This window comes from Ictidomys tridecemlineatus, chromosome 5 (genome assembly GCF_052094955.1).
Source record: "Ictidomys tridecemlineatus isolate mIctTri1 chromosome 5, mIctTri1.hap1, whole genome shotgun sequence".
Taxonomy (NCBI): domain Eukaryota; kingdom Metazoa; phylum Chordata; class Mammalia; order Rodentia; family Sciuridae; genus Ictidomys; species Ictidomys tridecemlineatus.
Genome location: NC_135481.1, coordinates 137,699,022 through 137,722,749, shown reverse-complemented (window position 1 = coordinate 137,722,749; position 23,728 = coordinate 137,699,022). Strand labels below are relative to the sequence as shown.

At 45.6% G+C, this 23,728-nt stretch overlaps 1 protein-coding gene across 5 annotated transcripts in view; it reads right to left on the bottom strand.

The window, feature by feature from the left end:
• The window catches only part of Ntrk3 (neurotrophic receptor tyrosine kinase 3), a 424,455-nt gene that overhangs the window by 132,311 nt on the left and 268,416 nt on the right, over positions 1-23,728 (bottom strand). Inside the window, exons 13-14 of one of the 5 annotated variants that reach the window (XM_005320117.5) lie at positions 21,928-22,062; positions 18,173-20,305 (exon numbers count right to left, since the gene is read on the bottom strand). The exons of 3 other annotated variants lie outside the window; for them this stretch is intronic. In XM_005320117.5, coding sequence (XP_005320174.1) covers positions 20,187-20,305; positions 21,928-22,062 — 254 coding nt within the window. In that variant the 3' untranslated portion in view covers positions 18,173-20,186. Of the gene's footprint in view, positions 1-18,172; positions 20,306-21,927; positions 22,063-23,728 lie in introns of those variants that run through there. One more of the 5 variants, XM_021722885.3, reaches the window with a different exon arrangement.

The following is a 23,728-nucleotide window of genomic DNA, read 5'->3' as shown; positions in this document are numbered from 1 at the left end:
CCAAAGCCACTCCACAGACCAGCTCCACAAAGGAGGGATGCTTTGAGCATAAGACTCTGTGCCAAAGAGACGTTTCACGCATTGAGATGAAGACTCAGAAGAACTGCGGTGCACGGGGAATGCACACCGAGCCACCTCAATGGAAGCGGGATCTCTGAAGATTCCACAAGAAAAGCAAGACAGCCTTAGCCTACCCCAACCCCGAGCGTCCTTTGAGACAGGATCAATGTCTATGTGGGATGAGCCCCAATGCTTTCATTCAAAGCACGCTCAGCTCTTATCTGGTTTGTGAAATTATAATCATGGTACAAGTCCCTGCTTGACATCTCTGCTTAGGTGTCTCGTGATCTTTCCTAGGTAACCGAGACAAAAGACAACTCATGTTTGGAGCTGCTGGGTCTGGCCTTCCCCAGGGCCTCCCTATGGTAAGCAGCATTCCCCATTCACTCCGTGGCTCAATCCCTCTTTGCTGACTTCTTTCTGCAATATCCCCATGTCCATCACTAATCCCTGTTAACTTGTGTTCAAATCCGTCCACGTCTGCATTAGATGAGCGGCTCCCAGGTTGCCAATGCCCTCCTGGCCCAAAGCTTCCAGATCTCTCATCTGGGCAAGGTCTTCCCCCATCCTTCTCTCCCATCCTTCATCTTCCACTCTGGTCCACAGTCAGCTAACCAGAGTTATCTTTTAAAAAAACTAAAGTAGGAAACTTAATGTCCCTCTCCTGCTTCAAATCTGAGTTTACAATACAAGCCAAACTCATTATATAATATCATAGCCTGTGGGAGGTGATTCTGCCTGGCTCCCTGACCTCATCATATCCGGCCCCTTCTCCATCACCTACTCCATTTCATCTCACTGACCTTCCTTCTCCTCTCAAATATTCCAAGCTCAGTGCTACCCTAGATCCCTGTCCCTGAACAGTCGTTTTCCCACCGTTCAACCAAAAAAGGTCACTTCTGACATAGGACCATCTCAGTTCTCAAGAATAATGCTACCACCATCGGGTAACTGTCTTAATGACTTGTTTATCTACTTGTTTAGGTGTCTCGTGACATCTCATTCTCCCAGGGGAACAACACCTCCAGGACAGCTTGGGCTGTCTGTGATCTCTGTCGGTGTCATACCCTAGCACCTCCACTGGGTACCTGGCCTATAACAGGGCCCAGCACATATCAGTGGAATAGATGAATGATTGCCTTGGTGGGTTTTATCATGACTCCACGGGCTGCAAACATCGAGTGAGAGCTGGAGATCCAGCACCAGCCCAGATGGCTGCAGCTTCAGCAGATCTAAATTCTGAAATGAAGGCAGACGTGCTAGTTATTAAACCAGGGCAGTGCCCAGCAGGAGGGCAATCACAGCTCTGAGTTAATACTGAGCTCAAGACCTCAGTCGTCTGAGCAGATTCCATCAGCAAACACACAAATGTTAAAGGTACTGAAAATCAGAAGCTGCGGTTCTCCTTCTTCCCTGAACATCTCACCTGCTCTTCAACCCTAGGCCCTGAACTTGAGCTATAATGAAAGCATTGGCCCTAACAACAGAAAAGACCATTGCATTAACCAGAAACACCTCCCGTATATTGCAATTATGTGGATTCTGTGAACCTCTTTGGATAATGGCTAGCAGGAGCCAGGTGTGGAAGCTCAGTCAGTCTCTGGGATGCACGGTGAGCATCTGTGTGTGGGATCAACGTATTCTGCCATAGTCACCAATGTGAACACTCAGCAGGGTGAGAAACTGGAATGAAGGAGGTTGCCTACTTCATCTCCCCAACTAGCTGCCTCCTCCAAAAAAAACAAAAACAAAAACAAAAACAAAACAAACAAACAAAAAATCTGGGCAGAGGTGTTGAGATGGGCTAAAAAGCCCAGTGGTAGAACAGGTGTTTTGTCTCCTCCTTGAAAGAATTTGGGCTCATTCATTTCCTTGCTTGGGTCCTCTCCTCAAACAATACTAATCCAGGGCCTCTTTCTATGAGGCTCTCACACAGGGAAGCCCTCCCAGTGCAACCCGACTTCCTCGTGGACAAGCTCAGGGAATAGGGAGACATTCTCTCAATTCTCCTCTCCAGTTCAACTAATGTCATCTTTATTTTATTTTTTTTTCTCTCTTGTTGTAGATGAAAAGAGCTCTTTCACCTTCCTCATGGTTAAAGAGCTCCTACTCAAGCTTCTGTCTCAGGTCTTTCCCATCTGTCCTCTGGATGCCGATCCATCTGGGACTTACCTCTACTCCATACTCTGAACTCTTTTCCAGTGACTTCTGACCTAAAGGATCAAGTTTCCTTCAACTTAATGAAAGCATTCCCTTGGCCCTGCTTCCCCTGCAAATGACTCTCTGGTCCCTCTTCATCACCAGACTCACAGATGGGTCTCCTGGGTGGCTGTGTTACCTGCCATCCTTCAGTTCCCTACTCACTCCTCAGGCCGTGACGTTCTCATTGTCACTCTTGCACTCCATGGACACATTTGTCACAACGTCACAGTGATTTCTTGGTGCCCAAACCAGACTTTTTTTCCTCTGTCCTCATTCAATGCTCAAGGGCTTTGTCCATCTGACCATGGCTTACCTGTCTGTCTCATCATCGGCTATCTTGCATATGACAGGATACTCACTTATCTTGGCAGACAGAGGTGTGACCAGGATTCAGCAACATCAGGAAACAGGGACGTGCAGGTATCTATCACAATGTGATATGAGACTTCTGTCTATGAATCAGGGCCAGGTGTGAATCCTCTTTGGGAACCTGATGCCTAGCCCGCACTTGGCATTGTTTGGATGCCCATTAACTCATCCACTGCCATTAAAATTATTGCAATGCCTCTATATCTCTGAAGCACAAAGAACCTGTTAACTGTGTGGATGGACTTGCAGGGAACTTGGGGACAGTCCTGCCTGAGGGATCTGTAAGAGGAAAGGAGCATTTAATTAATGCCATTGTTAATAACTTAAAAATGAACAACTATTTATGGAGCATCCACTGTGTTGGGCACTGGAGTATTAGCAGGTTTGCAGATGGGCATGCCAGCTGTAACGGGGCCTGAGAAGGGAGAGGGCAAAGTCGGGCAGGCAGGAAACAAGCCAGGTCTGAAATGGCTGCAGTGGCAGAGCCGATTCCTGAGTGTGAGTCATGCCCTGTGAGAGCTCCCGCTTCCTGAGCCAAGGGCATGGACAGATGGGCTGGACAATGAATGGACACTGGTGTACTGGTGGGGGCACCAGGCTTTCCTTTAGCCCCCTGTCAGTGGCTAATTCCTGTTCCAATCTGCCAGAAACTGCTTCTCTGTGACCTGATGCTAAGGAGGGACAGGGGCGAGCTCTAAGCCTTTTTCCATATTGTATTTCCCTGATTCCCAGCTACCCTGTCTTCCAGAACGATGCCAGAGAGCCTCACAGGTTGGGTTTCACATGCCTAAGTGGGCTTCTAGAGCCAGCACCCGCTGTCACTCTCTCAGCCTGGCACATAGAAAAGGCCAGCACCCAGGGATACTGGAATGCACGTGGCCTCTTGGCAGCCACCTCGAACACAGACCAACAAACAGCTTGCTGGGGCTGCAGGAAGTGACACAAACATAATTGCACTCATTGGTTTCAACGCCAGAGATCCTCCCGAGCCCAGCCCTTTCACCCTTCCTGACTGCCACCAGGACTTGATTCTTAATGTCACCCTCTTCTGCTTGTCTGAGCCACCACCTGTTTGGGCTCTTTCTGCATCATCTGTCCTACTGTCCAGGGACCGATCTCTCTCCCAGGACCTCATCTCCAGCAGACACAAATCCAGGAACTCAGAGACGGGGATGGTACGTCCCTCCTGCCTAGCCATATTCTGTTCCCACTCTCAGAAAGACATAAGGACCTTATTAGAAAAAGAGGAGGAGACGGGTGGGAGTGACAGGGCAGGATTGCTGTCACCACTGAGAGTTGCTGGAGAGAAAACACGGCTATCACTTGGCCTTGAAAGCTGCAGATACAGATAATCTCATGATTGATCTCTGCACCCCCTTATCTTTCCCGTTGTGATTTCCTTGAATTCGCTCCAGCTGGTGAGTTTTCTCTGGTTGCCCCTCCTCGGCTGGCTTCCCGCACAGATCAATGGGGCCGCTGGAAATGCACAGCTTGGAATTGTCGGTGGTCTTTTTTATAGTCAGCCTCAATCTCCACTGCCATGTCTCACCCAGTGTGGTCCCCAGAGGCTGCCTGCTTAAAGGCCAGGGCAAGAGGTCAGGGTATGTGGGTACTGCCCCCCAACCTCACCCTGACCTTGAGAAAGCCACAGCTCCATGCTTGGTTGGCCATCTGTACAACATGTGAGATTGAAGCCTGCGCTCAAAATCCCATTAACATTTCTAGACAGTGCGGCTCAGAATCCCCATCCCTAAATTGTGGGAAAACTCGGGCCAGAAGAGCCTTCAGGGAGCACCAAGAAAAGGCTAGCAACACTTTGAAGTCACCTGAGAAAAGGGGAGGACCCCTGCACTCGCCAACGTTGCATCCTGGATTCTGAAGCCCATGTGTTTCAAAGGTAGATGGCTTCCCCCCAGATCAGCTCTGTCACAGGGTAGCTAAGTGTCCAAAAGGAGACTCCACTGGATACCCACTTGGGGAAGTCCCCAAATATCTAGCGATGGCTGGAATAGAACACAAGGCAGAACCTCGGCTGGCCTACTACTGAGCCACCTCCCTCGTGTGGCTTAGCTACCAAAAGCACCTAAATAATTGCACTGTTTCTCATAAAAATTGAAAAATAAAATAATCCAAGTGTCCAAACATAGGGGACTAATGAAATAAATATGGTATATCCACACGGTGGAACACGTGATTCTCCATTTAGTGAGACTGTGGGGAGCCTCATTTTCATGTGTTATTCTTAGGGAACACATTTGTAGTACCCTATCTGAACCATATACACCATATATACAAAACAGATGTACCAAAGAGCTTACGGGGGTTATTTGGCTATGTGTTAATGTTACATTTAGACACAAGCATGTTTATTTAGGTTTGATATATTTAGGATCAATCTCTTATGGCTATTTATAAGAGCAAGATGTTGTCCAGAAATTAAATAAATTTGAATCACTCAGTACAATGGAATAGGATATATCTCTAAAAAAAGATAATTTCCCTAAGAGTGCCAAGAAACTGGGGGGAAGGGTGTTTTTAAAAGGACACAATATTATGCATAATATAGTTTAATTTGTGCAAAATGGGGGGAAAATAAGAACATATACTTATGTTTAGGTTAAATTTGCTTAGATTTAACTCATAAGGACACACAAGAATATTGGTTACTTGTATCATAATGGTGGAGGGAGGAAGAATATTCAGAGGAGAGGTATAGGAAGAAAAATGTTCACACCTTATGTATAAAAAAAGAATACTGAGATAAATAATATCAAGGTAAATAGTATCTCAGTAAAGTTTATGTATACTATGTATATTTATTATATATATTATACCCATAAACTTTATTGTCTTCATATATATAAAGTTTATTTTACATACATATTTTATGAACTTTGAGGCATTATCTACATACTACAATATTCACCCATTTGAATGTAAAATTAAATTACTTTTAGTCAGTTTATTAAATGGTGTAATCATTAGCATGGTCCAGTTTTAGAACATTTCTATCAGCCCAATAAGATTCACAGTATCCCACACACAGGCCCACTAATCTAACTTCTGTCTCTACAGATTTGCCTCTTCCAGATATGTTATACAAATAGCATCATACAAAAGGGGATATTTTGTGTCTGGTTTCTTTTAATTAATATATTTTTGAATTCCATTCACGCAGCAGTTAACAGTATTTCTTCTTTTACTGTTAAATAGTATTCCATCGGATGGATATACCATATTTTATTGATTTACTAGCTAATAAATATTGAGTTTCCTCAATATTTCAAAAAATGCTGCTCTGTACATTTAAGTACAAGACTTTCTGCAATATAAATTATTTTCCAACCATGTGATGAATATGTTGCCTATACAATATTTCTAATATTGCTAAAGATCAGTTAAATGGCACTTGCAAGCAATCTTATGAAAAAGGTAGCAAAATACTAGGTGCGTGCACAAGTGCACATAGAAAGCTTTTATTTTGTTAAATAATTAAATAAGTACATTAAAAGAGATCAGAAGGCAGAAAGCTAAAATGTTAACCGTATTGTCTCTGGGTGATGCGATGGTGGATAATTTATGTGTTTGTATGCTTTTCTGTATTTCACTGAATTTTCTACTGAGAATATAAATTACTTTTGTAATCAGAAAAAAAAGCCCACTGTTATTAGACAGAAAACAAAACAAAACCAAAAAAAAAAAAAAACCTTCCCATTCAATTTCTCCAGGGTCTTTGCCTCTCTGTTACAGAAAGATATCCTCACAATAGGGCTCAGATGGGAGGAGGAAGGGGGGCAGCCCTCTCTCTCTTATGTGATGCTGGTCACGGCATCCAGAAAACTGCAGATCCCCAATAAATACCAATCAATTGTGGAGACCTCGAGATCAGTCTCCATAGCAACCTGACAAGGGCATGACATGCCATGAGCATCGCCCCAGCATGGAGATGGCCCAGCAGGCAGAACACCCGCCTCAAAACAGCCCGAGGTTGCCGGAGGACCATAGTGTTTAGCTACATGGCAATGGGGTCAGGCTTCCCGAGGGAAGAAGAGACTGACAGTTCCTTGCACGATGGAACATTTAAAGTAGTAACTGATCATTTTGATTATGGGGTTCTCTGAAATGCCACTTCTATTTATATATCTGGAAAGAGATACCATGATTCAGTATTTTTAAGAATCCCATTTAAGAACTAGGTGTTCTCCCTCGGTGCCTACCTCTCGCGTAATTTCAACACACTGCTTCATAATTTTTCACTTATCTGCACCAGACCCATCCCTTACATTTGAAGGACCTCGGATAAGAGGATAATTAGAAACCCATATCTCACATGTCCAAAGATTTGGAAATTATAAATCAAGTTAACACACTATTAAATAAAATATGCCCTATACTCTTACTTTGTTAAGCATGTCTTCAGAATAATCTAAAGGCACACGTGAAGGGCTCCAGGTCCTTGGAGTTGTGAGTCCCTAGTTGTGGTGCAAGACTTTTCGCCCCTAGCTCACTTCCCTTCTATCTGAGCCCGTCTCCATCCCAAGGCAAAAGGGCATCTTGTGCATACACACAAATGCTCAGCCTGCGACTCCATCTGCCCTTAATTACTCTCCCTCACACTCCACTGCCTCCAGACAGTGGTCCCCTGGCCAACCCTAGGGCTCAGCATTGTACCCACTTGCAATGCAGCCCACCATTAGGAAAATGGATCAACAAAATGGTCTACATGTGACCTGGAGGTACATCAAGAGCTGTTTTGGTAAGGAATTCTATTTTGGAGAATGAGAACATTGTTTCTAAGGGCAAGGCAGCCCAGGTTCCAGGTGGTCACTTCCCATGGTCCTTGGATTCCTGGCAGCTGAAGGACTTTGCTCTTGCCCAAGACTATGGGTGTCTGGTCTATATTCCCAACCTTTGCCCAATAATTTGGACTAGACAATTCTTGTTCATAGCAGGCTGTCAGCGGCACATACCCTTAGCTGTAATCAAGTTAACACACTGTTAAATAAAATGTGCCCTATACTCTTACTTTGTTAAGTGTGTCTTCAGAATAATCTAAAGGCACATGTGAAGGGCTCTAGGTCCTTGGAGTTGTGAGTCACCAAGATGTCCTCACTCACATATACACACAGTGGAGTTTTATTCAGCCATAAAGAAAAACAAAATTGTGTCATTTGCAGGAAAAAGGACCATTGTATTAAGCAAAATAAGCCAAACTCAGAAGGTCAAAGGTCATATATTTTCTCAGATATGTGGAAATTAGAGAGGAAAGAAAAGGTGTATGGTGGGGGCAGTGTCATGAAAATGGAGGGAGAGGGGGGAAAAAGGGGATACTGCTTCACATAGTAGAGGAGTACACAGTACAGAGCAGATGTCTCCCAAATGTTTGAAGGGTGAATTAATGAACTGCTATCCACTCATGATCTCAAAGGATTCTGGACAGCATGTAAGGACTGTGCGTATCAACAGGAGCTCATCAGAATAAGCTCCAAGCAGTTCTTAACTCCCAGGCTACAGATAATGTATAGGGTGGTGTGAACCCTGTCACCTGCCCACAGTCTCACGATGAGATGGGTCTCTCTGCGGTGGTGGATTGGGTGCCACATAGGGCTAGCCTGAAGAGAGTTCTTAACCTGTTATACATATCACAGTCCACTATTTCTCTACTGAAGCTGCCTCAATTGAAGAGCAAAGGAGGCTCCAGACTCTGAACAGATTCTCCTATGGGTCCTGGCTAGAACACCATTGAGCCTCACATGTTCCTTAAACAACTCCAAATGGACACTCAGTGAAGGAAGGCTACAGTACACGACACGATGCTTCTCTTCATCTCCCTGCCATTCACTCTTCTTGCTCTTTGCCATGGAAATTTTGCAAACCCTGGTCATGCTGAGTCTCCTCAATCAATCAATAATGTCAACCACATCTAGCCGTGCTCCTTCTCCAGAGCAAGCCAAAAGCCACAGCTCAGTTTTCTTACTCCTAGATGAAGTCCTTCCTATGTATTTCTCACATTGCTATAACAGAGTCAACCTTCCTGGGCAGTTACCGAGGTTTGCATGAAGCAATGGGCTTCTGACAGAGTCCTACATTTGGATCAAAGACCTTAACTGGTAGATTCTTTGGCACCAAGGGAATCCAGGTTTGCTTTCAGATTCTACTTGGGCCACAATTTCTCCCCCAGAGCATCACATATCAAAATAGAAGCCAGCAACTCCTGGTAGCCCTGAAGATTCAGAAGATTCATGAGTCAAAACAATATTTCTAGCAATACCAAGATAGAATGTGCTTTTCTTTACTCTCATTGCAGGTATTATATGGAACGTTGTCTGATGACTTCCGAGCACCTGCTGACATCATCACTCTGATGATTAAATTGAATGTGTATCTGTGCTTGGTTTTACATTTTTTCTCTTTTAATTTCAAATACAGTGAATATAAATGCATATAAACCACACAGGCAACAGTTCCCTGTGACTTCAGTAATTTTTCAAGAGTATAAAGTTCCCTCAGACCAAAAATCTTGAGAATCACTGCCCTCGATCAAGGATGCTGGTCAGATTTCTACATCCTAGAAAGAGGGGAGTACAGGAAAAACATTTAGAAGGTTTTTCTGTGAAGTAGAGTCAGTTACTGAGTGTAAAAATAAGTACATTTTCAGAGCTCTATAACAGGAGTGTCACTGTGACATTTTAACTGTGAAATGTTCCCTAGGTTCTTCAAGGTGGAAAAAACAGATCTAGGAAAAAAAGCAGAAGTATTGATATTTTTAATAAAAATATTATAGCCTAAATACAAGATTGCTTGTTCTGAAATCTCACTCTGACTAGCTTCACCTCACCATACCCAAACTGTTCAAAAGTTGGCTCCATTTGTTTGCATCTCAGAGAGTGTAAACAGTATGCGAAAATAGTAGGACAGTGACCAAGAATATATTCATATCATTGGCAAAGAGGAAAGAGAGAGCACGTGCAGCTTTTAATCTTAATCTTAACTGCAATTTGTGGATTATTAGTGGGTCTCAATTACCCATTCTATAGAATCAGGATATGATTGTCAATATGAAGCATTTTCTTTTACCTATAAACATCACCTTTTAAAATAAGCAGATGAAGGGCTGGGGTTGTGGCTCAGTGGTAAAGCGCTCGCCTAGCATGTGCGAGGCCCTGGGTTCGATCCTCAACACCACATAAAAATAAATAAACAATTTTTAGTTGTATACAACTAAAAAAATAAATATTAAAAAAATAAAATAAAACAAGCAGATGACAAACCCCATTCCCTCCAACTTTATCACCAAAATCCTTGAAATACTTTTGATTGACCATTATTTTTTCATCTCTTCACATCTCTTCACCCTTCATATAATAGAGATGCTATTTCTCCATACCCCAACCTCAAAACCAAGTACTAAGATGTTTTGAAGACTTGGCATCCTTCATCTTCCCAGTATACCCAGGAGAGGCACAGGAAAATTTTATCCATCTTTCAGATGGAACAACTGGGAGATAACCTTACTTTCCCAGAACCACATGACCAATTGGTACCCGGGTCAAAATCAAGATGCTTCCAACCCATGCTGGAGCAGAGCTCCCCTGAATCCCTTTTCCAACACCAGCTGGCTGCTGATGGAGGTGAAAAGACGTGTTAAAGCATATGCTGGAGACCCTTGCAGGGAAAGAGACCCCTGCTCTTGACAGCAGCCATTTCTTGAAATTGCCACCCATAACCCCACCTATCACAGGATATGGATTTTCTTACATAAAATAACGAAGATAGTTATAATAATAATAGATAACTCAAGGAGAGGTCAATAACATGTCATCAAGAGAAATTTTACCAGTTCAAGGCTGGGGCAGCTAAATAATAGAACACAAACTACCGCTGTAAGCCCAGCCAGGTCTCCAAAGCCTGCTTCCATCTACCATGCTATAAATAATTCAGTTTTCTTTTTTCTTAAATATCACAAAACCAAGTTGGAATCTTTATGTGAAGGATTCTGCCGTGTCCCTCTCTCCCTCCCCTGCTCCCTCCCTTGCCAGCCCAGGAAACTCCCTAGAGAATGACCCCTCAAGCTTTAACATTTATTCTTTGACATTTCAGACTATTTGTTAGGCAGAGCTGCCTTCTTGAGATCAAAGTAGGAAAATCTTGCTGAGGACTCCCGCCTGGCCCTGTCCAACTGCGACAAAGAAGGTCTATTAATCCCCAAGCATCTATTCCTTCCCCAGCCAGAGAAAGTCAGGGACCCTCACCCAAAAGGGAAGCATCCCTCTCATTCTTCCCACCTGAGAGGCCAACGTATGGAGCACAGAGAGAACCCAAGAACCAAAAGGTGCCCCCCCCCGTTAGAAGAGAAGTGACTTGTGGGGACGTGGTATTTGGGACATCTGTCCAGGAAGGATATTTTATGTGATCATGAGCAAACCTTGTATCAGCTACTCAGAGACAAATACGGAAGAAGGAAAGGTAACTTACCCCAAGTCATTTTGCTAGTGGCAGTGCTGAGACTGGGATCCAGGTCTTCATGTCTGCTTGCTACCACTAGAGACGACACCTCCACCTCCAGCCTGGGAGGGTGGCTGGATTAATGCTGAAGTCTCCAGCTCTCAATGTGAAAGGACTTACCATTTCCTCCTCAGATAGCTTAGCGAAGACTTCCTGCTTTTCACATGAGTCTCTGCCTACCCACAACCAAAATCTTGTCTGTCTATGAGAGGGCACAGTGAGGGACTGAGCCTACAGGTGAGCCTGGGTGTGGTTGTTCCTTGATGTAAGAAGGTGGGTTGCTGGTGAATGCCTCATACTTAGTTCTTCCTTAAAAGCTTCTACCCACACGATAATAGTGTTTTCTAAAGTGTGTGTGTTGAATCTATTAGCAGGTGTTAAGTGAAAACTGTTCCATGTTCAATCAGATCTGGAAAGTAGTAGAATATAAAGGTTTATTTACAGCAGGGCTTCTCTGATCTTTCAGTATTCTAATGCAAATTGTGAATCTGTAGCATCTCATAGACTAAAGGGGACCATGCTGCAGTCAATGAAGAAAGGAGCAGTGGATCTTCACATCATTTATCTAGTAACTAAAGTAAAAGAGAAAAGACTTTTCTGCAAGTTGGGGGTTTCAAATTAAGAGAGAGCCATATTGCAGTAACTGAAACTTTGCCCAGAAAACAGAACCATTCATGTGGGATAACAGTTGGTCAAGTGGTTGACCCAATAAAATTATTAAGATAGCCAAAGATACCATCATGAAAATGCACAGTGGGGTTATTCTGGTCTTCTTAATGACCAGGTTGGCCATTTGGCATCAGAGGTACCGTGCAGCAATCGTTTGTTATGGTAGCAAGTAATGCCAAATTGACGGCCATAAAGATTGAACGATTCTGTGAGTCATTTAAACATGGACTCGGAATTTAAAATCTCCCAGGAAGGACATTCTCAGAATATGTTCTGTGTTCACCGTGCCTTCCCCCTGCCCTCTGACTGTGGGAAAGAACAGGTATCTCTCCCAGGATCCTTCTATAGACAATCTTAAGGAGAAGGAAAAGACCAAAATACAGAAATATAGGTTAGATGCTAAATAAATCAAGTAAATTCAGCCTATGAATTATACACACACATATGTATAAATGGCTTATACATATGTGTGTATAATTATATATATACACACACATATATGTATAAGTGACTTATACATATATGTATATATACACATAGAGATATATGTGTATATAAAATTCAGTAAGAGAATGCTGGTACTTTGACATGTGTATATATTGATACATATATAAGCATATATATATAATCAGCATTCTCTTACCATTATATTATTAGATATATATGTATACTTATACATACATTTGTGTGTGTGTGTATGTGTGTAATCCATAGGCTGGATTAGCTAGCATCTTTTTCTTCTCATTAAGATTGCCTACAGGAGGACTCTGGGAGAGACACTTAAATTGCCTGGCCATTGGACACAGACTTTAGAACACAGACTTTGCTCTTGCCTTGAATTTGATCGCAGAAGGGCAGAGATCTTGGAGGCTGTTTGTCTAATCAGTGCTGAGAAGGACGGGAAGTGAGAGAGCTTTTGTCGGTTCAGGGCTCTCCTTTATCACTGAGGAGACTCAAGGACACTCCATGACATGTGACACGTGTTCCTGACACCCACAGGAAGCTGGAAGGGTGAAGTCAGTATTTCCGTTAGGCCTGTGTAGCTGGTAAGGGTTGTGTCACATCCCTCTAAGAGCACATGTGTCCCTTTCCCCAGCCCCAAATCCACTTGGGGGTCAGGATTTCGTGACCTTTTTATCAAAGGCCATCGCAAGCCTTGAAGAGTAAAGAACATCACGTCACATCACAAGACCCAAACAGACTGAAGCTAGTAGAAGCTGCAGAATATGAGTGTAGGTGGCATCTCAGAACTCCATAAAAGAGATGCCATGGGACCATATCTGACAGCAGTGAAGTTGCTCCACCCTAGGTCCTTGTCCTCACTATAGAATGAATTTGGGGACAAGGGAGGTAAGAATGTTTCTTTTTAAGGAAAACAACCACATGCTCCAGTGAGGTCCCCAAAGGCAGACCCAGGCTTCATTTTGCTGCCATGGTAACAGCACACAGGTAGCAGAAATGGGACGGAAAGAGAGCTAGTTGTCATTGTCAGCCACCGAGATCTCCAGCATTAACTTACCAAAGTTGGCTTGGTGGTGTTTTCCGAGCTGACCTGAGGCTCTGCCCCTCAAACTTAGATGAATCCAGGAGCCAGGGACTGTGATCCTGGAACATATAGCTTAGGGCAGCCTCACTTCTTGCTCTTCCAACCCTCTCAATGGCTGCATGGGGAATTTTGGCCATCCTCTGAACCCTCCTATGTGACTTTTCTCTTAATCAGGGGCCCGAGTACTCAATAGTTTCAGTCATCAAAATGCCAAACTCGATTGTTCTCTGCCACATGACCCTCTCTCCATCCTTAGCCAAATCAAAGTCAGGTTCATCTACATCAGAGAGCTCTTGAGAGGGTCCTATTGTCAGAGGGCCATGAGAAGACCGATCCTAAGAAGCCCAGGGGCAACTCTAGTGCCATGTGTGAAGTTCACACAACTCTAGTTTTACAGGCATGGAATCCCACCAGGAACCTCAGCTAGGGTTTCTCTCAGCTCTGGTTATTCTCTGGGAATGTGTGATCCTGCCTTTCCCCTCCCTTCCAAAGAGTTCCCAGTTCTTTCACAAACAGGACTCACACCGACCTGGCTGGAAGCCTGAATCTTAGCCATCAGCATCCTGCAGGTTTGTGCTCCATAGAAAGCCTCCTGCCTGCCTGTCTGGCCTCCTTGTCTCACAGGAGCCAATCAAACCCAAGTCAAAGGCTCAGCCCAGGTGTGTCCCTCATTCTACCCCTTTCTTACTCTCTCCCATGCAGGAGCAGGCAGAGCATCTGAACAAGGTACCTCCATCCACCTGGAAGTCAAAGACAGTAGGCAACAAAGATGTTCACTCAAACACAGATATTTCATGATGGGAGAGGAAAATAAATGTCCAGGTGGTAAGGGATAAAAATGCAGACAGGTCTTAGACCCTGTCACCCAGGCAAATAAATAAATAAATAAATCTCTTCTCTGAGGAAGCCAAACTTTAAAGGGGAAGTGGAGCCAGGTCCCTCTGCAGAAGTTTCATCCACTGAGTGAGAGGGATTGGGACAAAATGTCCCACCCAAATGGGCCTCAAAATCCTAATGTAATTTCAGAAGCACCCTCCACCAAAAACAGACAAGGGACTTTATCTCTTGCCAACTCATTCTTTCTATTTAATTTTGAGTTCAAGTAGGGTTGAAGGAGGAGTCTTATTTAGCTCTGAAAATATGTTGTCAGATCTAGGCTGAGGTTCTCTTGGGAGGTGGGAAGTACAGGGGGTGGTAAGAGTGGGATTTCTAGAGGCGAAATGCAGAATCAGAGCTATCCAAAGAAATCTGAGGCTGCAGGCAGCTTCGCCCACATCCATCAGCATTAAAGAGTGGGAACTGGGTGGGTGGTGTCTAGCCAGGAGAGGGGAGGAGAAGAACTCCAGGACCTTGCTGGACAATCGGGTGTGGGCCAGGCTTCCCACCTTTCCCCACCCTCCTCAGCCCCTCCACTGTCACCCTGCAGGGTGTTCCCTTGGTCCTTCTCAGAGAAGCCTCAGAGCAGCTGGCCTCACCCCACCCCATCCGGCTCCCTCCCTGTCCCTCTCTGCCACCTTCTTTCTGCTCTTGCTGTCAGAGTGTGCAAGTCTAGCCCAAGTGCAGGAGTCAGCAAACACTGAAAGAATGAAGGCCCGGCTCTTTGCCCACTCCTTGTCTGGCTTAGCTCAGAAAGCTGCACAACAATGATAACCATCAAGTTGCCCTGCGTTGATCTGCCCGCTCCTGTGCTCTCTCTGTGGCATGGAGCCCTCCCTTGCCACCCGGCTATTATATCTGAGAGGCTTGATTCTTTGCTCAAGCCTGGCCTTGATCTGAGGGAACTGGGCTGAACCAGGGAAAATGTCACAGCCCAGAACTGTGTCTCTGTCACACCTGTGGCTGCTGAGAGCTTGGGTTCCAAAAGGAGTTCCCACACAAGAGGAGAGAGAGAGGGTGGGCAGAGACCAGACTCTTGGCTTCCAAATGGAAACGGCTTTGCCCCTGTTCTTGGCTTGTGTGAGAATCCTATGGCTGAGCTTCAACACTCTGGGAGGTCTTTGGGTTAAGAAAAGTCAAACAGGAGTGTACAATCGGGCACCCTTCCTCCACCACCTTCCTGTCTAAAACTTCTCATGCTTGCCCATACCTGGGCAGCCTACAGACTTCCTAAGGATGGGCCTAGTCTCACCCAACAAGTCTTCCCCAATGTCAAAGATGTCATCACCTTATGGGAATCTCAGCAACTGCAAACCAGGCAATTAATCTCAGATCAAAGACCAACCACACTTTCGGGCATCCAGGGTCGTGAACTGCTAGAATGAGTGAAGAAAGAATATTGTAGATGTTCTTTTCCACAGTCTTTTAAATAGTTCTGTTTTCGGTGGTGCCAGAAGGAAGCTAGGCATGGTGTCCAGCTCCAGAAGCCACTAACAAAGACTTGTCTTAGGAGTGAAGGGTACAGTTATATTTGGGCAGCCCCAAGAACTGATCGCAGCCTTCCAGGGCAAAGACAGGCTGCTTTGGGGGGCAGCAGGTCAGGCTGATACTGTGGTCGGTCCTAATTCTGCTAATCACAAGCTGTGAGAGCCCAGCACAGTTACTGAATCTCTCTGAGCCTTGGCTTTCTTGTGGGTAGAATGTGCTTGGCTCTGGGTAGGTGCTTCCTAAATTAGATGTAATAATTATTATTAATGCTCCATGGTGGGCCCATTTTGTGGAGCTTTGCAACCAATTCCAGGACCTGGTCACATGATGCTAGTGACACACAGCCTCTCCAGGGCATGTCCCTGAACATCCTATGCCAGATGAAGGATGCAGTTGAGTTTCTCACCTTCTAAGATTCACAGCCCAAACTCCTTCAACCGCCCCTCAAAAATCAAGACCCAGAAAGAACGTGGGAAGCACCCTGGCCTCATGGACTATCAGCTGTGAACCTCTCCAGCAAAATCCTATAGGCCCAAACATAAACTTAAGTCTAGGAAAGTCAGAAGGAAATCCTGTAGATGAGATTTGAACTCAGAAGGTCAAGGACATACTGATCTGGCTGTGCCTTGAGCTGCCCTGACTGAAGCCAATGCAAACTGGCATCCTCCTTGGGCTGAGTCCAGGTGTGCCCTGTCAGCTTTGCCTGCCCCTAAGGGGCAATGGGGGGGGGGACAAATGCCATGGCACTTCCATACCTAACAGGAAACCATGGGAAGCAGAGGCCTAGAGATGTAACGTCTTTCAAACTCAGCTGCGTCCTCCTTCTGCCTGACAACCTTCTTATGCTTCTCTAGCATCTGCCATGTTCTCTTTGGCTGCTGTTTGAGAACTTTTCAACTCTTTTCAGATCTTCTCATGGCACAAGACCTTGCCTTCATAGACAATATAGGAGCCACCAAACAAGGACCTCCTCACTTTTCTGCACCTAAATCTCTAAAGGATGCCATGTCCCCCTGTCTCTCTTCATACCCCCTACCTCAACAGAAGAGCTCTCCCTCCATCTGGCTATTGTCAACCCCTCCTTCTAAGTCATGGATTCTTTACTGCCCCTGCCATCTTCTAAGGAGATATGGCTACCCATTCGCTGTCCTCCTATGCACTGGCAAGCTCTGCACGTCAGAACAGAGCAAAACTCCAGCCTTTCCTATATTAATAATGAAAGTGCTTCCTGTAACCCATGTATTCTTCATAGTTCCAAGGACTATCCCAACCCTCTTCCAACTCTGGCTCCCTGGAGCTATTGAGAACAGAAAAATGCAGAAGTGGGATTTCACCACCCCCCTAGGCCATTCTAGAGGATAGGAGCTTCCATGTTGGGTAGGAGAGACTCAAACCAAATTAGGCCCAAATTGGAGATAAAGTGAAGCTAAGTGGCCTGCCAATTTCCGGTTAGATCCCAATGGGAGCTCTTCCACACTCCATGATTTGTTTCACCTTGACTTCCTAAGTAACCAAGCTCCAGCAAGGCCTTCTGGGGTCCAGTGAAAGGTTCAGATCCACCCAGGATCCCTCCCCCAGCCCTCGCTCCTCACCGTCACTCTGTATCCACTGCCTACAGTGTCCCTTCCTCATAAAAAGGAAGACAGTGTAGGTCACAGAAAGCATTTCAACTCTCCCAACTGTATCAGGGCCCAGAGTCCAAGGGCAAACCTGTGCCAGTTCTTCTAAGCATGTGACTTGACTTTCAGTAGGTGACTTGACTATTTCATCTCACCATTTTCACCACGCACGAGACCCATTATGACAGTTGGGTCCACAAGAGTGTGGGCATGTGGGTGTGTATGTGTGTGTGTGTGTGTAGGAGGTGTGTCTGAATGATAGGGAGATTGACCTGTTATCCCAGAGCCTCATCTTTCTCTAGGCAAAGTCATGTCCCCAAGACGCACAGGGAAGATACAAAAATCACTCCACCCCAGGAAGAATCTACTGCCCTGCTGTACACGAAGATACAGGATTCCCCCATTCCCACTCTCAGAACCCTTTGCATATCAGCTCTGAAAAGATCATCTCTACAAATCTTAGCTGTTCAAGTATCAGAAAAGTCCTCCAAAGGAGTGAAAGTCTCAGGGGTCCTAGTAGTGACTGCAAGTCTCAGGTTTAAATCTTGCTTCTGCCTCTCATGCTGTGTGACACTGGGTGAATCATTTGACCTATCTGCGCCTTTAAATCCTTCTCAATAAGATGAGGAAACACTTTGCTATATGAACCTGACCTATTGGGAGGTGTCTCAATGACAGCAACCATTGGAACAGGTTGCAAACACCTTTGCAACAGAATTGAGCTATGAAACTTCTTAAAAAGAGTAACAGCAAAACAGGAGAGAACATGTGGGCAGCCTAGAAATTTCTGTGTCTTTAATATTGGCAAAATTTCCAAATAAGAGGTCTGATCCAGTCATTTCATTAGAAAATAAAGTGTTTATTAAGAAACTATACACTGAACACTCCTATAAGTCTCTGTGGAAACACAATGCCCCAATGTCATAGCACAAGGTGAGGAAAATGGCAGAATAAAAGATGCTGGGATGGATGGAGCCTGGGAGGCTGGAAATGAGGTAATGATTTACAATAATTAAAAACATCATCCTCAAGCTTACTCCTTAAAGCCACACTCGGGAGGAGGCCCTAGACCCAAGGGGCCAGCAGGGCGTGCTGGGGAACAGCCTCACTGGAGCCGTGGGGAGCAGATGAGGGGAGCTGGACAGGGCTACATAAACACACACCTGGACACCCTGGAGACAACCTGGACCCCCACGTGGTACTCTGGAAACTCGGTGCCTGGGAGGCCACCCCAGATACTGGGCAAGAACTTGGAAAGCTTCCTGTTTTTCAACCCCATGGAGGCATCTACAGAATCAGGCTGGGAACCTGACATGAAGAAGCTTTATCCACAGGACCCCGGGGGAGCAGAACCTATCAACCCATCAGTAAGAGCCTTTTAACTCCCAGGTACCTTTGCCAAAGGCATAGAATCTATTCTCTATTGCTGTGCAACACCACCCCCAAAACATAATGGGTTATAAAAACCACCATAGCTTCCTAAAAACTCCCCACGGGGTGCTCCCTGTTCCTGTTGATCATCATCAAGTGACAATCTAAGCTTCCCTCATATAACAGGGATTCCCAGTGGGTATATGGAGAGCTGGACCAAGCCAGAAGTCCACTCAGCTAATGTGTCAGCAAATCCGGGAGAGTCTCAGACCCTGCCAACGTGCCTTCCCTATCTAGCAAGGGACAGACATCCTCTTCCTTCTCCCCAGTGGATCAAGTCAGAAACGGGGGAAACAGCCCCCCTCTTTGGGAGAGGGTGGCTGTGGAGTAAGGCATGAGTCAAAGCAAGCAAAGTAAACACACAGATTGACCAGAGAACAGGGTGACACGTCCGCTGGTGCCACGAGAGGGGCTGGAGGAGGCCAATTTTTACTTCTCTTCCCCTTCAGTTCATCTTGACCTTGAAATGGTGATTCCATTGGGTTCCAAAGGTTCTCTGAGTCAAGAGTAAGTGGAAGTGGGGCAAGAGAGCCAATCCCAGGATCATGGCCTAGCAGGAAGGGCCTTGTTCCCTGATTCCCTCGGTCCCTTGTGGTCCTAGTAGGATGGCCAATTCACGGGCAAGGTCTCCTGTAGCCAAAGCTTGTCGGAACTGCACCTCTAGGGGCCAAGGAGCCTGGAGAAACTCTTTCCAAGGAATTTTCTAATATCGCACTCACTGTGAGCCATTCCAGAGAAGAAGGAGGGGCAAGTGTATCCAAAAAAATAGTATGATTTTCTCCACCAAAAAAAAAAAAAAATATTGGTTTCCATTCTTCCCTCTGAGACCTAAGCTGGTGCAACACTTGGGCCTGGCTCCCCCTCCTCTTACCGCGCCGTCTCCACCTCTCCTTAGGTGCTCTTTGTGACTCTTCCCCACTGGAGGTTGCAGGGCGATGAGGTTACTAAAAGGACAGCACAGTGTCCTAGGGAGAGCCAGGGAGACCCCATGCTTCCAAGCGAGAAAGGGAGGCCACAGCACGGCTGGACTTCATCAGGCTTTCTCATGGCGATTGGGTTGTTTTTGTAAAGCAAGAGAATAGCTAGTTGTGTATAAAAGATGGCTCCTGGTGCACAGCTTTTAATTCTCTTTATTGGCTCTAAAGATGGTGGCAGGAGCTGCCTCGCAGGTCAGGAAAAAAAAAAAGAAAAAAAATAAAAGAAAAAACACGGTGATGATTGGAGGGAAGGGGCAACCCTGCCAGTGGCCGATGGGGAAATGCCCATCTCGGTGGTGTTAAAGGGTGCAGGGGCACCGGTGGCTCATGCAGTTTCTACTTAGCATCCCCGGATCCAAAGAGAACAACGCCTAGAGCTTCCAACCTCTCAGAGGGCCCAGCCTACCAAGGTGACATCAAAACAAGGAGGCTTAAAAGGAGTTTTTAAAAGCCATGACGTCCTTTGCTGAAATAAACATTGACATCCTCAACATAGATGCCATGGTTAAGAGGCTTGGAATGTCCGGGAAGGCTTATTGGATTCAACATAATTTCTCTGAAACCTATAAAAAAACAAAAAGAAAAAAAAAACAGAAAAACAGAAAAAAGCAAAATAAAGTAAAAACCAAAACCCCCAAAGAAGATCAAAACTAGGAGGGGAAATAGAAAGGGAGTTTGAAAGGGGAAAACCTAGAGATACAGATATACATTGGAAATAGCCAAATGAATTGCCAGCAAAAGGGAAAGATGAGGGGGAGGGGGTAACTTAAAACCAAGAACGGTCAGGAAAACCGGAAACACTCCATTTTGCTGTGGCCTCCACTGAACCATGGAAGGGAAGTGAGTGCCACATTTGGGGGCTTGGCTTGGACTGTCATGGAAGAGGAAGGACGGACTCATCTTAGGGAGTGTCGGTCTAGGACTATATACAGTCATTCCAAGTCTGGAAGGAGGACCCCCTGACGATGAGCTGATGAGCAGGTGCGAGCAAGGGTGTGCATGGCAGGGTCACCAGAGGAGATGAAGGAGAAGGCTATGCGCCCCACTTAAGGATTCCAGAGGGCATCTCCAATTCTAGGAACTAAAATTTCATAGACCCTTTCTGACCACACTAGGAGGTGGAGGCTCTGTACTGGTAAGCCTACAAGCCTTTTCCTATTGACCTTTTTTGCCTCATTTCACGGGGACCTTGGATGGTTTAGGAAGGATGGATGAGATCTCAGCCTTCCCATAATTCTAATTCTTACAGGACACAGGCATACCCTTGAGGAGTAGCATTGGTGGCCACTGAGTTACAGGCTGCCTCAAGCGAGGAGGACTTCCATGACAGCTCAGTGTCTTTCTGGCCACTCAGCTGGGAACTGAGTGAGAATATCCAGAGACATGGGTGCTCCTGATCAAATCTCCACAGACAAGTTGCTTGATCAGATTCAGAGTTTTAACATATCTGTAAAGACTGTGCATGTTTGCGTGTGTGTGTGTGTGTGTATGTTTGTAAGTGTGCACACTCATGCACACATGTGCATACACATGTAAACAGAGAAAGCCTATCTTTTCATGAAAGTTATGTGCAGGCATGTGGAGGGCATGATGGACAACTGGGCACTGGGGATACATCATGGGCACAGTTTGAAACAATCCAATTGCACTGAGACTTTCCTTTCTGCAGCCCAGGACTGGACTATTATGATCAAAACAGGGTTGAGACATTTGGGGTGTTGGGGTCTCTCCCTCTGTAGGGAGTGAGGTCAAATTTGTGAAGATAGAGGGAAATCTCTTTGTCTATGATATATTTAGAAGAAAGCTCCATTTCAAAATGAGACATTTCTGAGATAGTTTCTCTGTGCTGACTCCAGAGAAGTGCTTTCTGGGGTCTGAAAAAGGAGGGAAGGTCATGGGTCTGGGCAGCCTGCTGAGAAGGTCTATGACATCACTGTTTCTCGCCAGGCCATGGCCCCTCTCTTGCTTCTCCCATACCCCTCATCTAGGCCCTGTGAAGCTTCCTCCTCTGGAAGAGACTCTTATAACCTAAGGGACTTGAACACCAATACTACCCTGGACTCCTAGCCATACCCTATTTCTTTGAGACATGGAGGTTTGATGATGAGTCCTTGGGTCTTAAAAATCAAAATTGGTAGGGAAGGGGTCATGGCTTTATACAAAGATGTCAAAGGAGGTAACTCACCATGTGACCTTGGGTAAGACACATCCCCACTCTGGACCTCAGGTTCCTCATATATATAGTGAGTTGATGGGACTAGATGATCTCTATTGTCCTTCAAGTTTAATATCCCATGATTGTCTATGTTTGAAAAGACCCCTGGCAGAAGAGGCAGACACGGTGGAATTAATGATCAGTATTGAGCCCCGAGTGCAAAAACATGGGGAAGTCTTCTTAAGTGCAAACTGCCAGAGACAGAAGTCTGGGTGTCTCCGGCTCCTGAGCCCACACTGCTTTGCCTGTCAGGGTACTTGGCTTATTTTAGGCATAAAATTTAGATTCATTATCCTCCGACTATTGCAGAGTGGCATTATAGAACTAGTACAAGCTGCAGTCAGGGAAACAGATTCACCATCACCATGGCCCTGCCCAGTCCCTTTCCTAACATGCTTGCCCCCCTTCACTCCCTTTGTTGGGTCAGAACATCTCAAAATGGTGCCTGTGACTGCCATTCTGGATGCCACTCCTGGGCCTGGAACAAAGATTCTTATCACTGGAGAGATGATACTGCTGAATTCAAGACCCTCTTTCTGCCTTCTCATCACCCACTAAATTGCACTAACTTCCACCAGGGAAGCTATATGACATGGGTGATGATGAGATGGTGGGGGTTGCTTCCTTAAAAATCTTTCTTCTTTTGTTAGGGGCATAAACCTTTGGAACCACAAAAGCTGTTGTTTCCCTGGACACCTGAGGATTATGACCCTATGAAAAAACTATCATTCCAGCTTCTGAGAATGAAATCTCCTTGGGAGGCCATGTAGCATCCATGAGCCCCATAAGGCTCCACGTCAGACCCATTAAAGGCCAGGGCCAAGCCTGATGAAGTCTCTGCCAAGGTCCCTAAAGCTGCCTTCGTGAACATGAGCCTTTTCCCATATGAGCTGGGGATCTGAAGTTTGTTTTCTCTGGAACTCTTTCCCAGGTGGAGCCTTTCCAAGATTCTTAAAGTTGAAGCCTGATAGCATAAAAGGCAGTGCTCCAAAATCCTCCATTCCTCCCCCTTCCTCAGAACAACCCCGGAGCAGGAAGAAAAAGGCATTTACTGGGGGCAGGGCAGTGGAGACCAGGACCACAGCTGATACCAGGAAAGGGGTAGGTAGGCGGAAGGAAGGTCAACAAAAGGCAAATAACACTTCCAAAGCAGGCCTTGCCCATGGGTGGCCCACAGGCACCCATGTCCAACATTTTCCTCTGTCAAGAGGTTTTCCCCAAAATCATCCAGTACAAAGGTACCTGTTGGCCCTCTGTAATTCAGAACAGAGCCTGGTCTTCAGGGACTGTCTAACTATACGTTTCCTGAGAAGCAAGCCAGAGAGTCTAGGATCATGTGGGGAAAGGGAGGGGAGTTATGAAGGAAGAGGTTAGGGGAGACGGGGCACTGAGCACCCACAGCACTGGATGAGAGGCTGCAGGGCCTAACAACACATTGAATACCAGAGCACTTCACATATTCATGGGCAAGTCCTCCATGTTCACTGCTGCCAGGAGAGGACAGACACTACAACTGTGCAATGCAAAAAGAGGCCCAGAATTTCAAAACTTTCTTTTTTTTCCTGACAATTGTGCAGACCCTAATCATCTCGCCCTCACTGAGGCTTCAGCTCTGCACTCTGACTTCAGGATCCTAGAGCCACCAGCTTTCCAGCATCTGCCACCAAGAACTTTCCTGCATCCTCTGCCTATGCTCTCTCCATCTGCCTTTGGATTCTCAAAGGCCTCACCTTCTGTCTCTGCTTCTTCCTTTCGTTATCTGGCATCATAA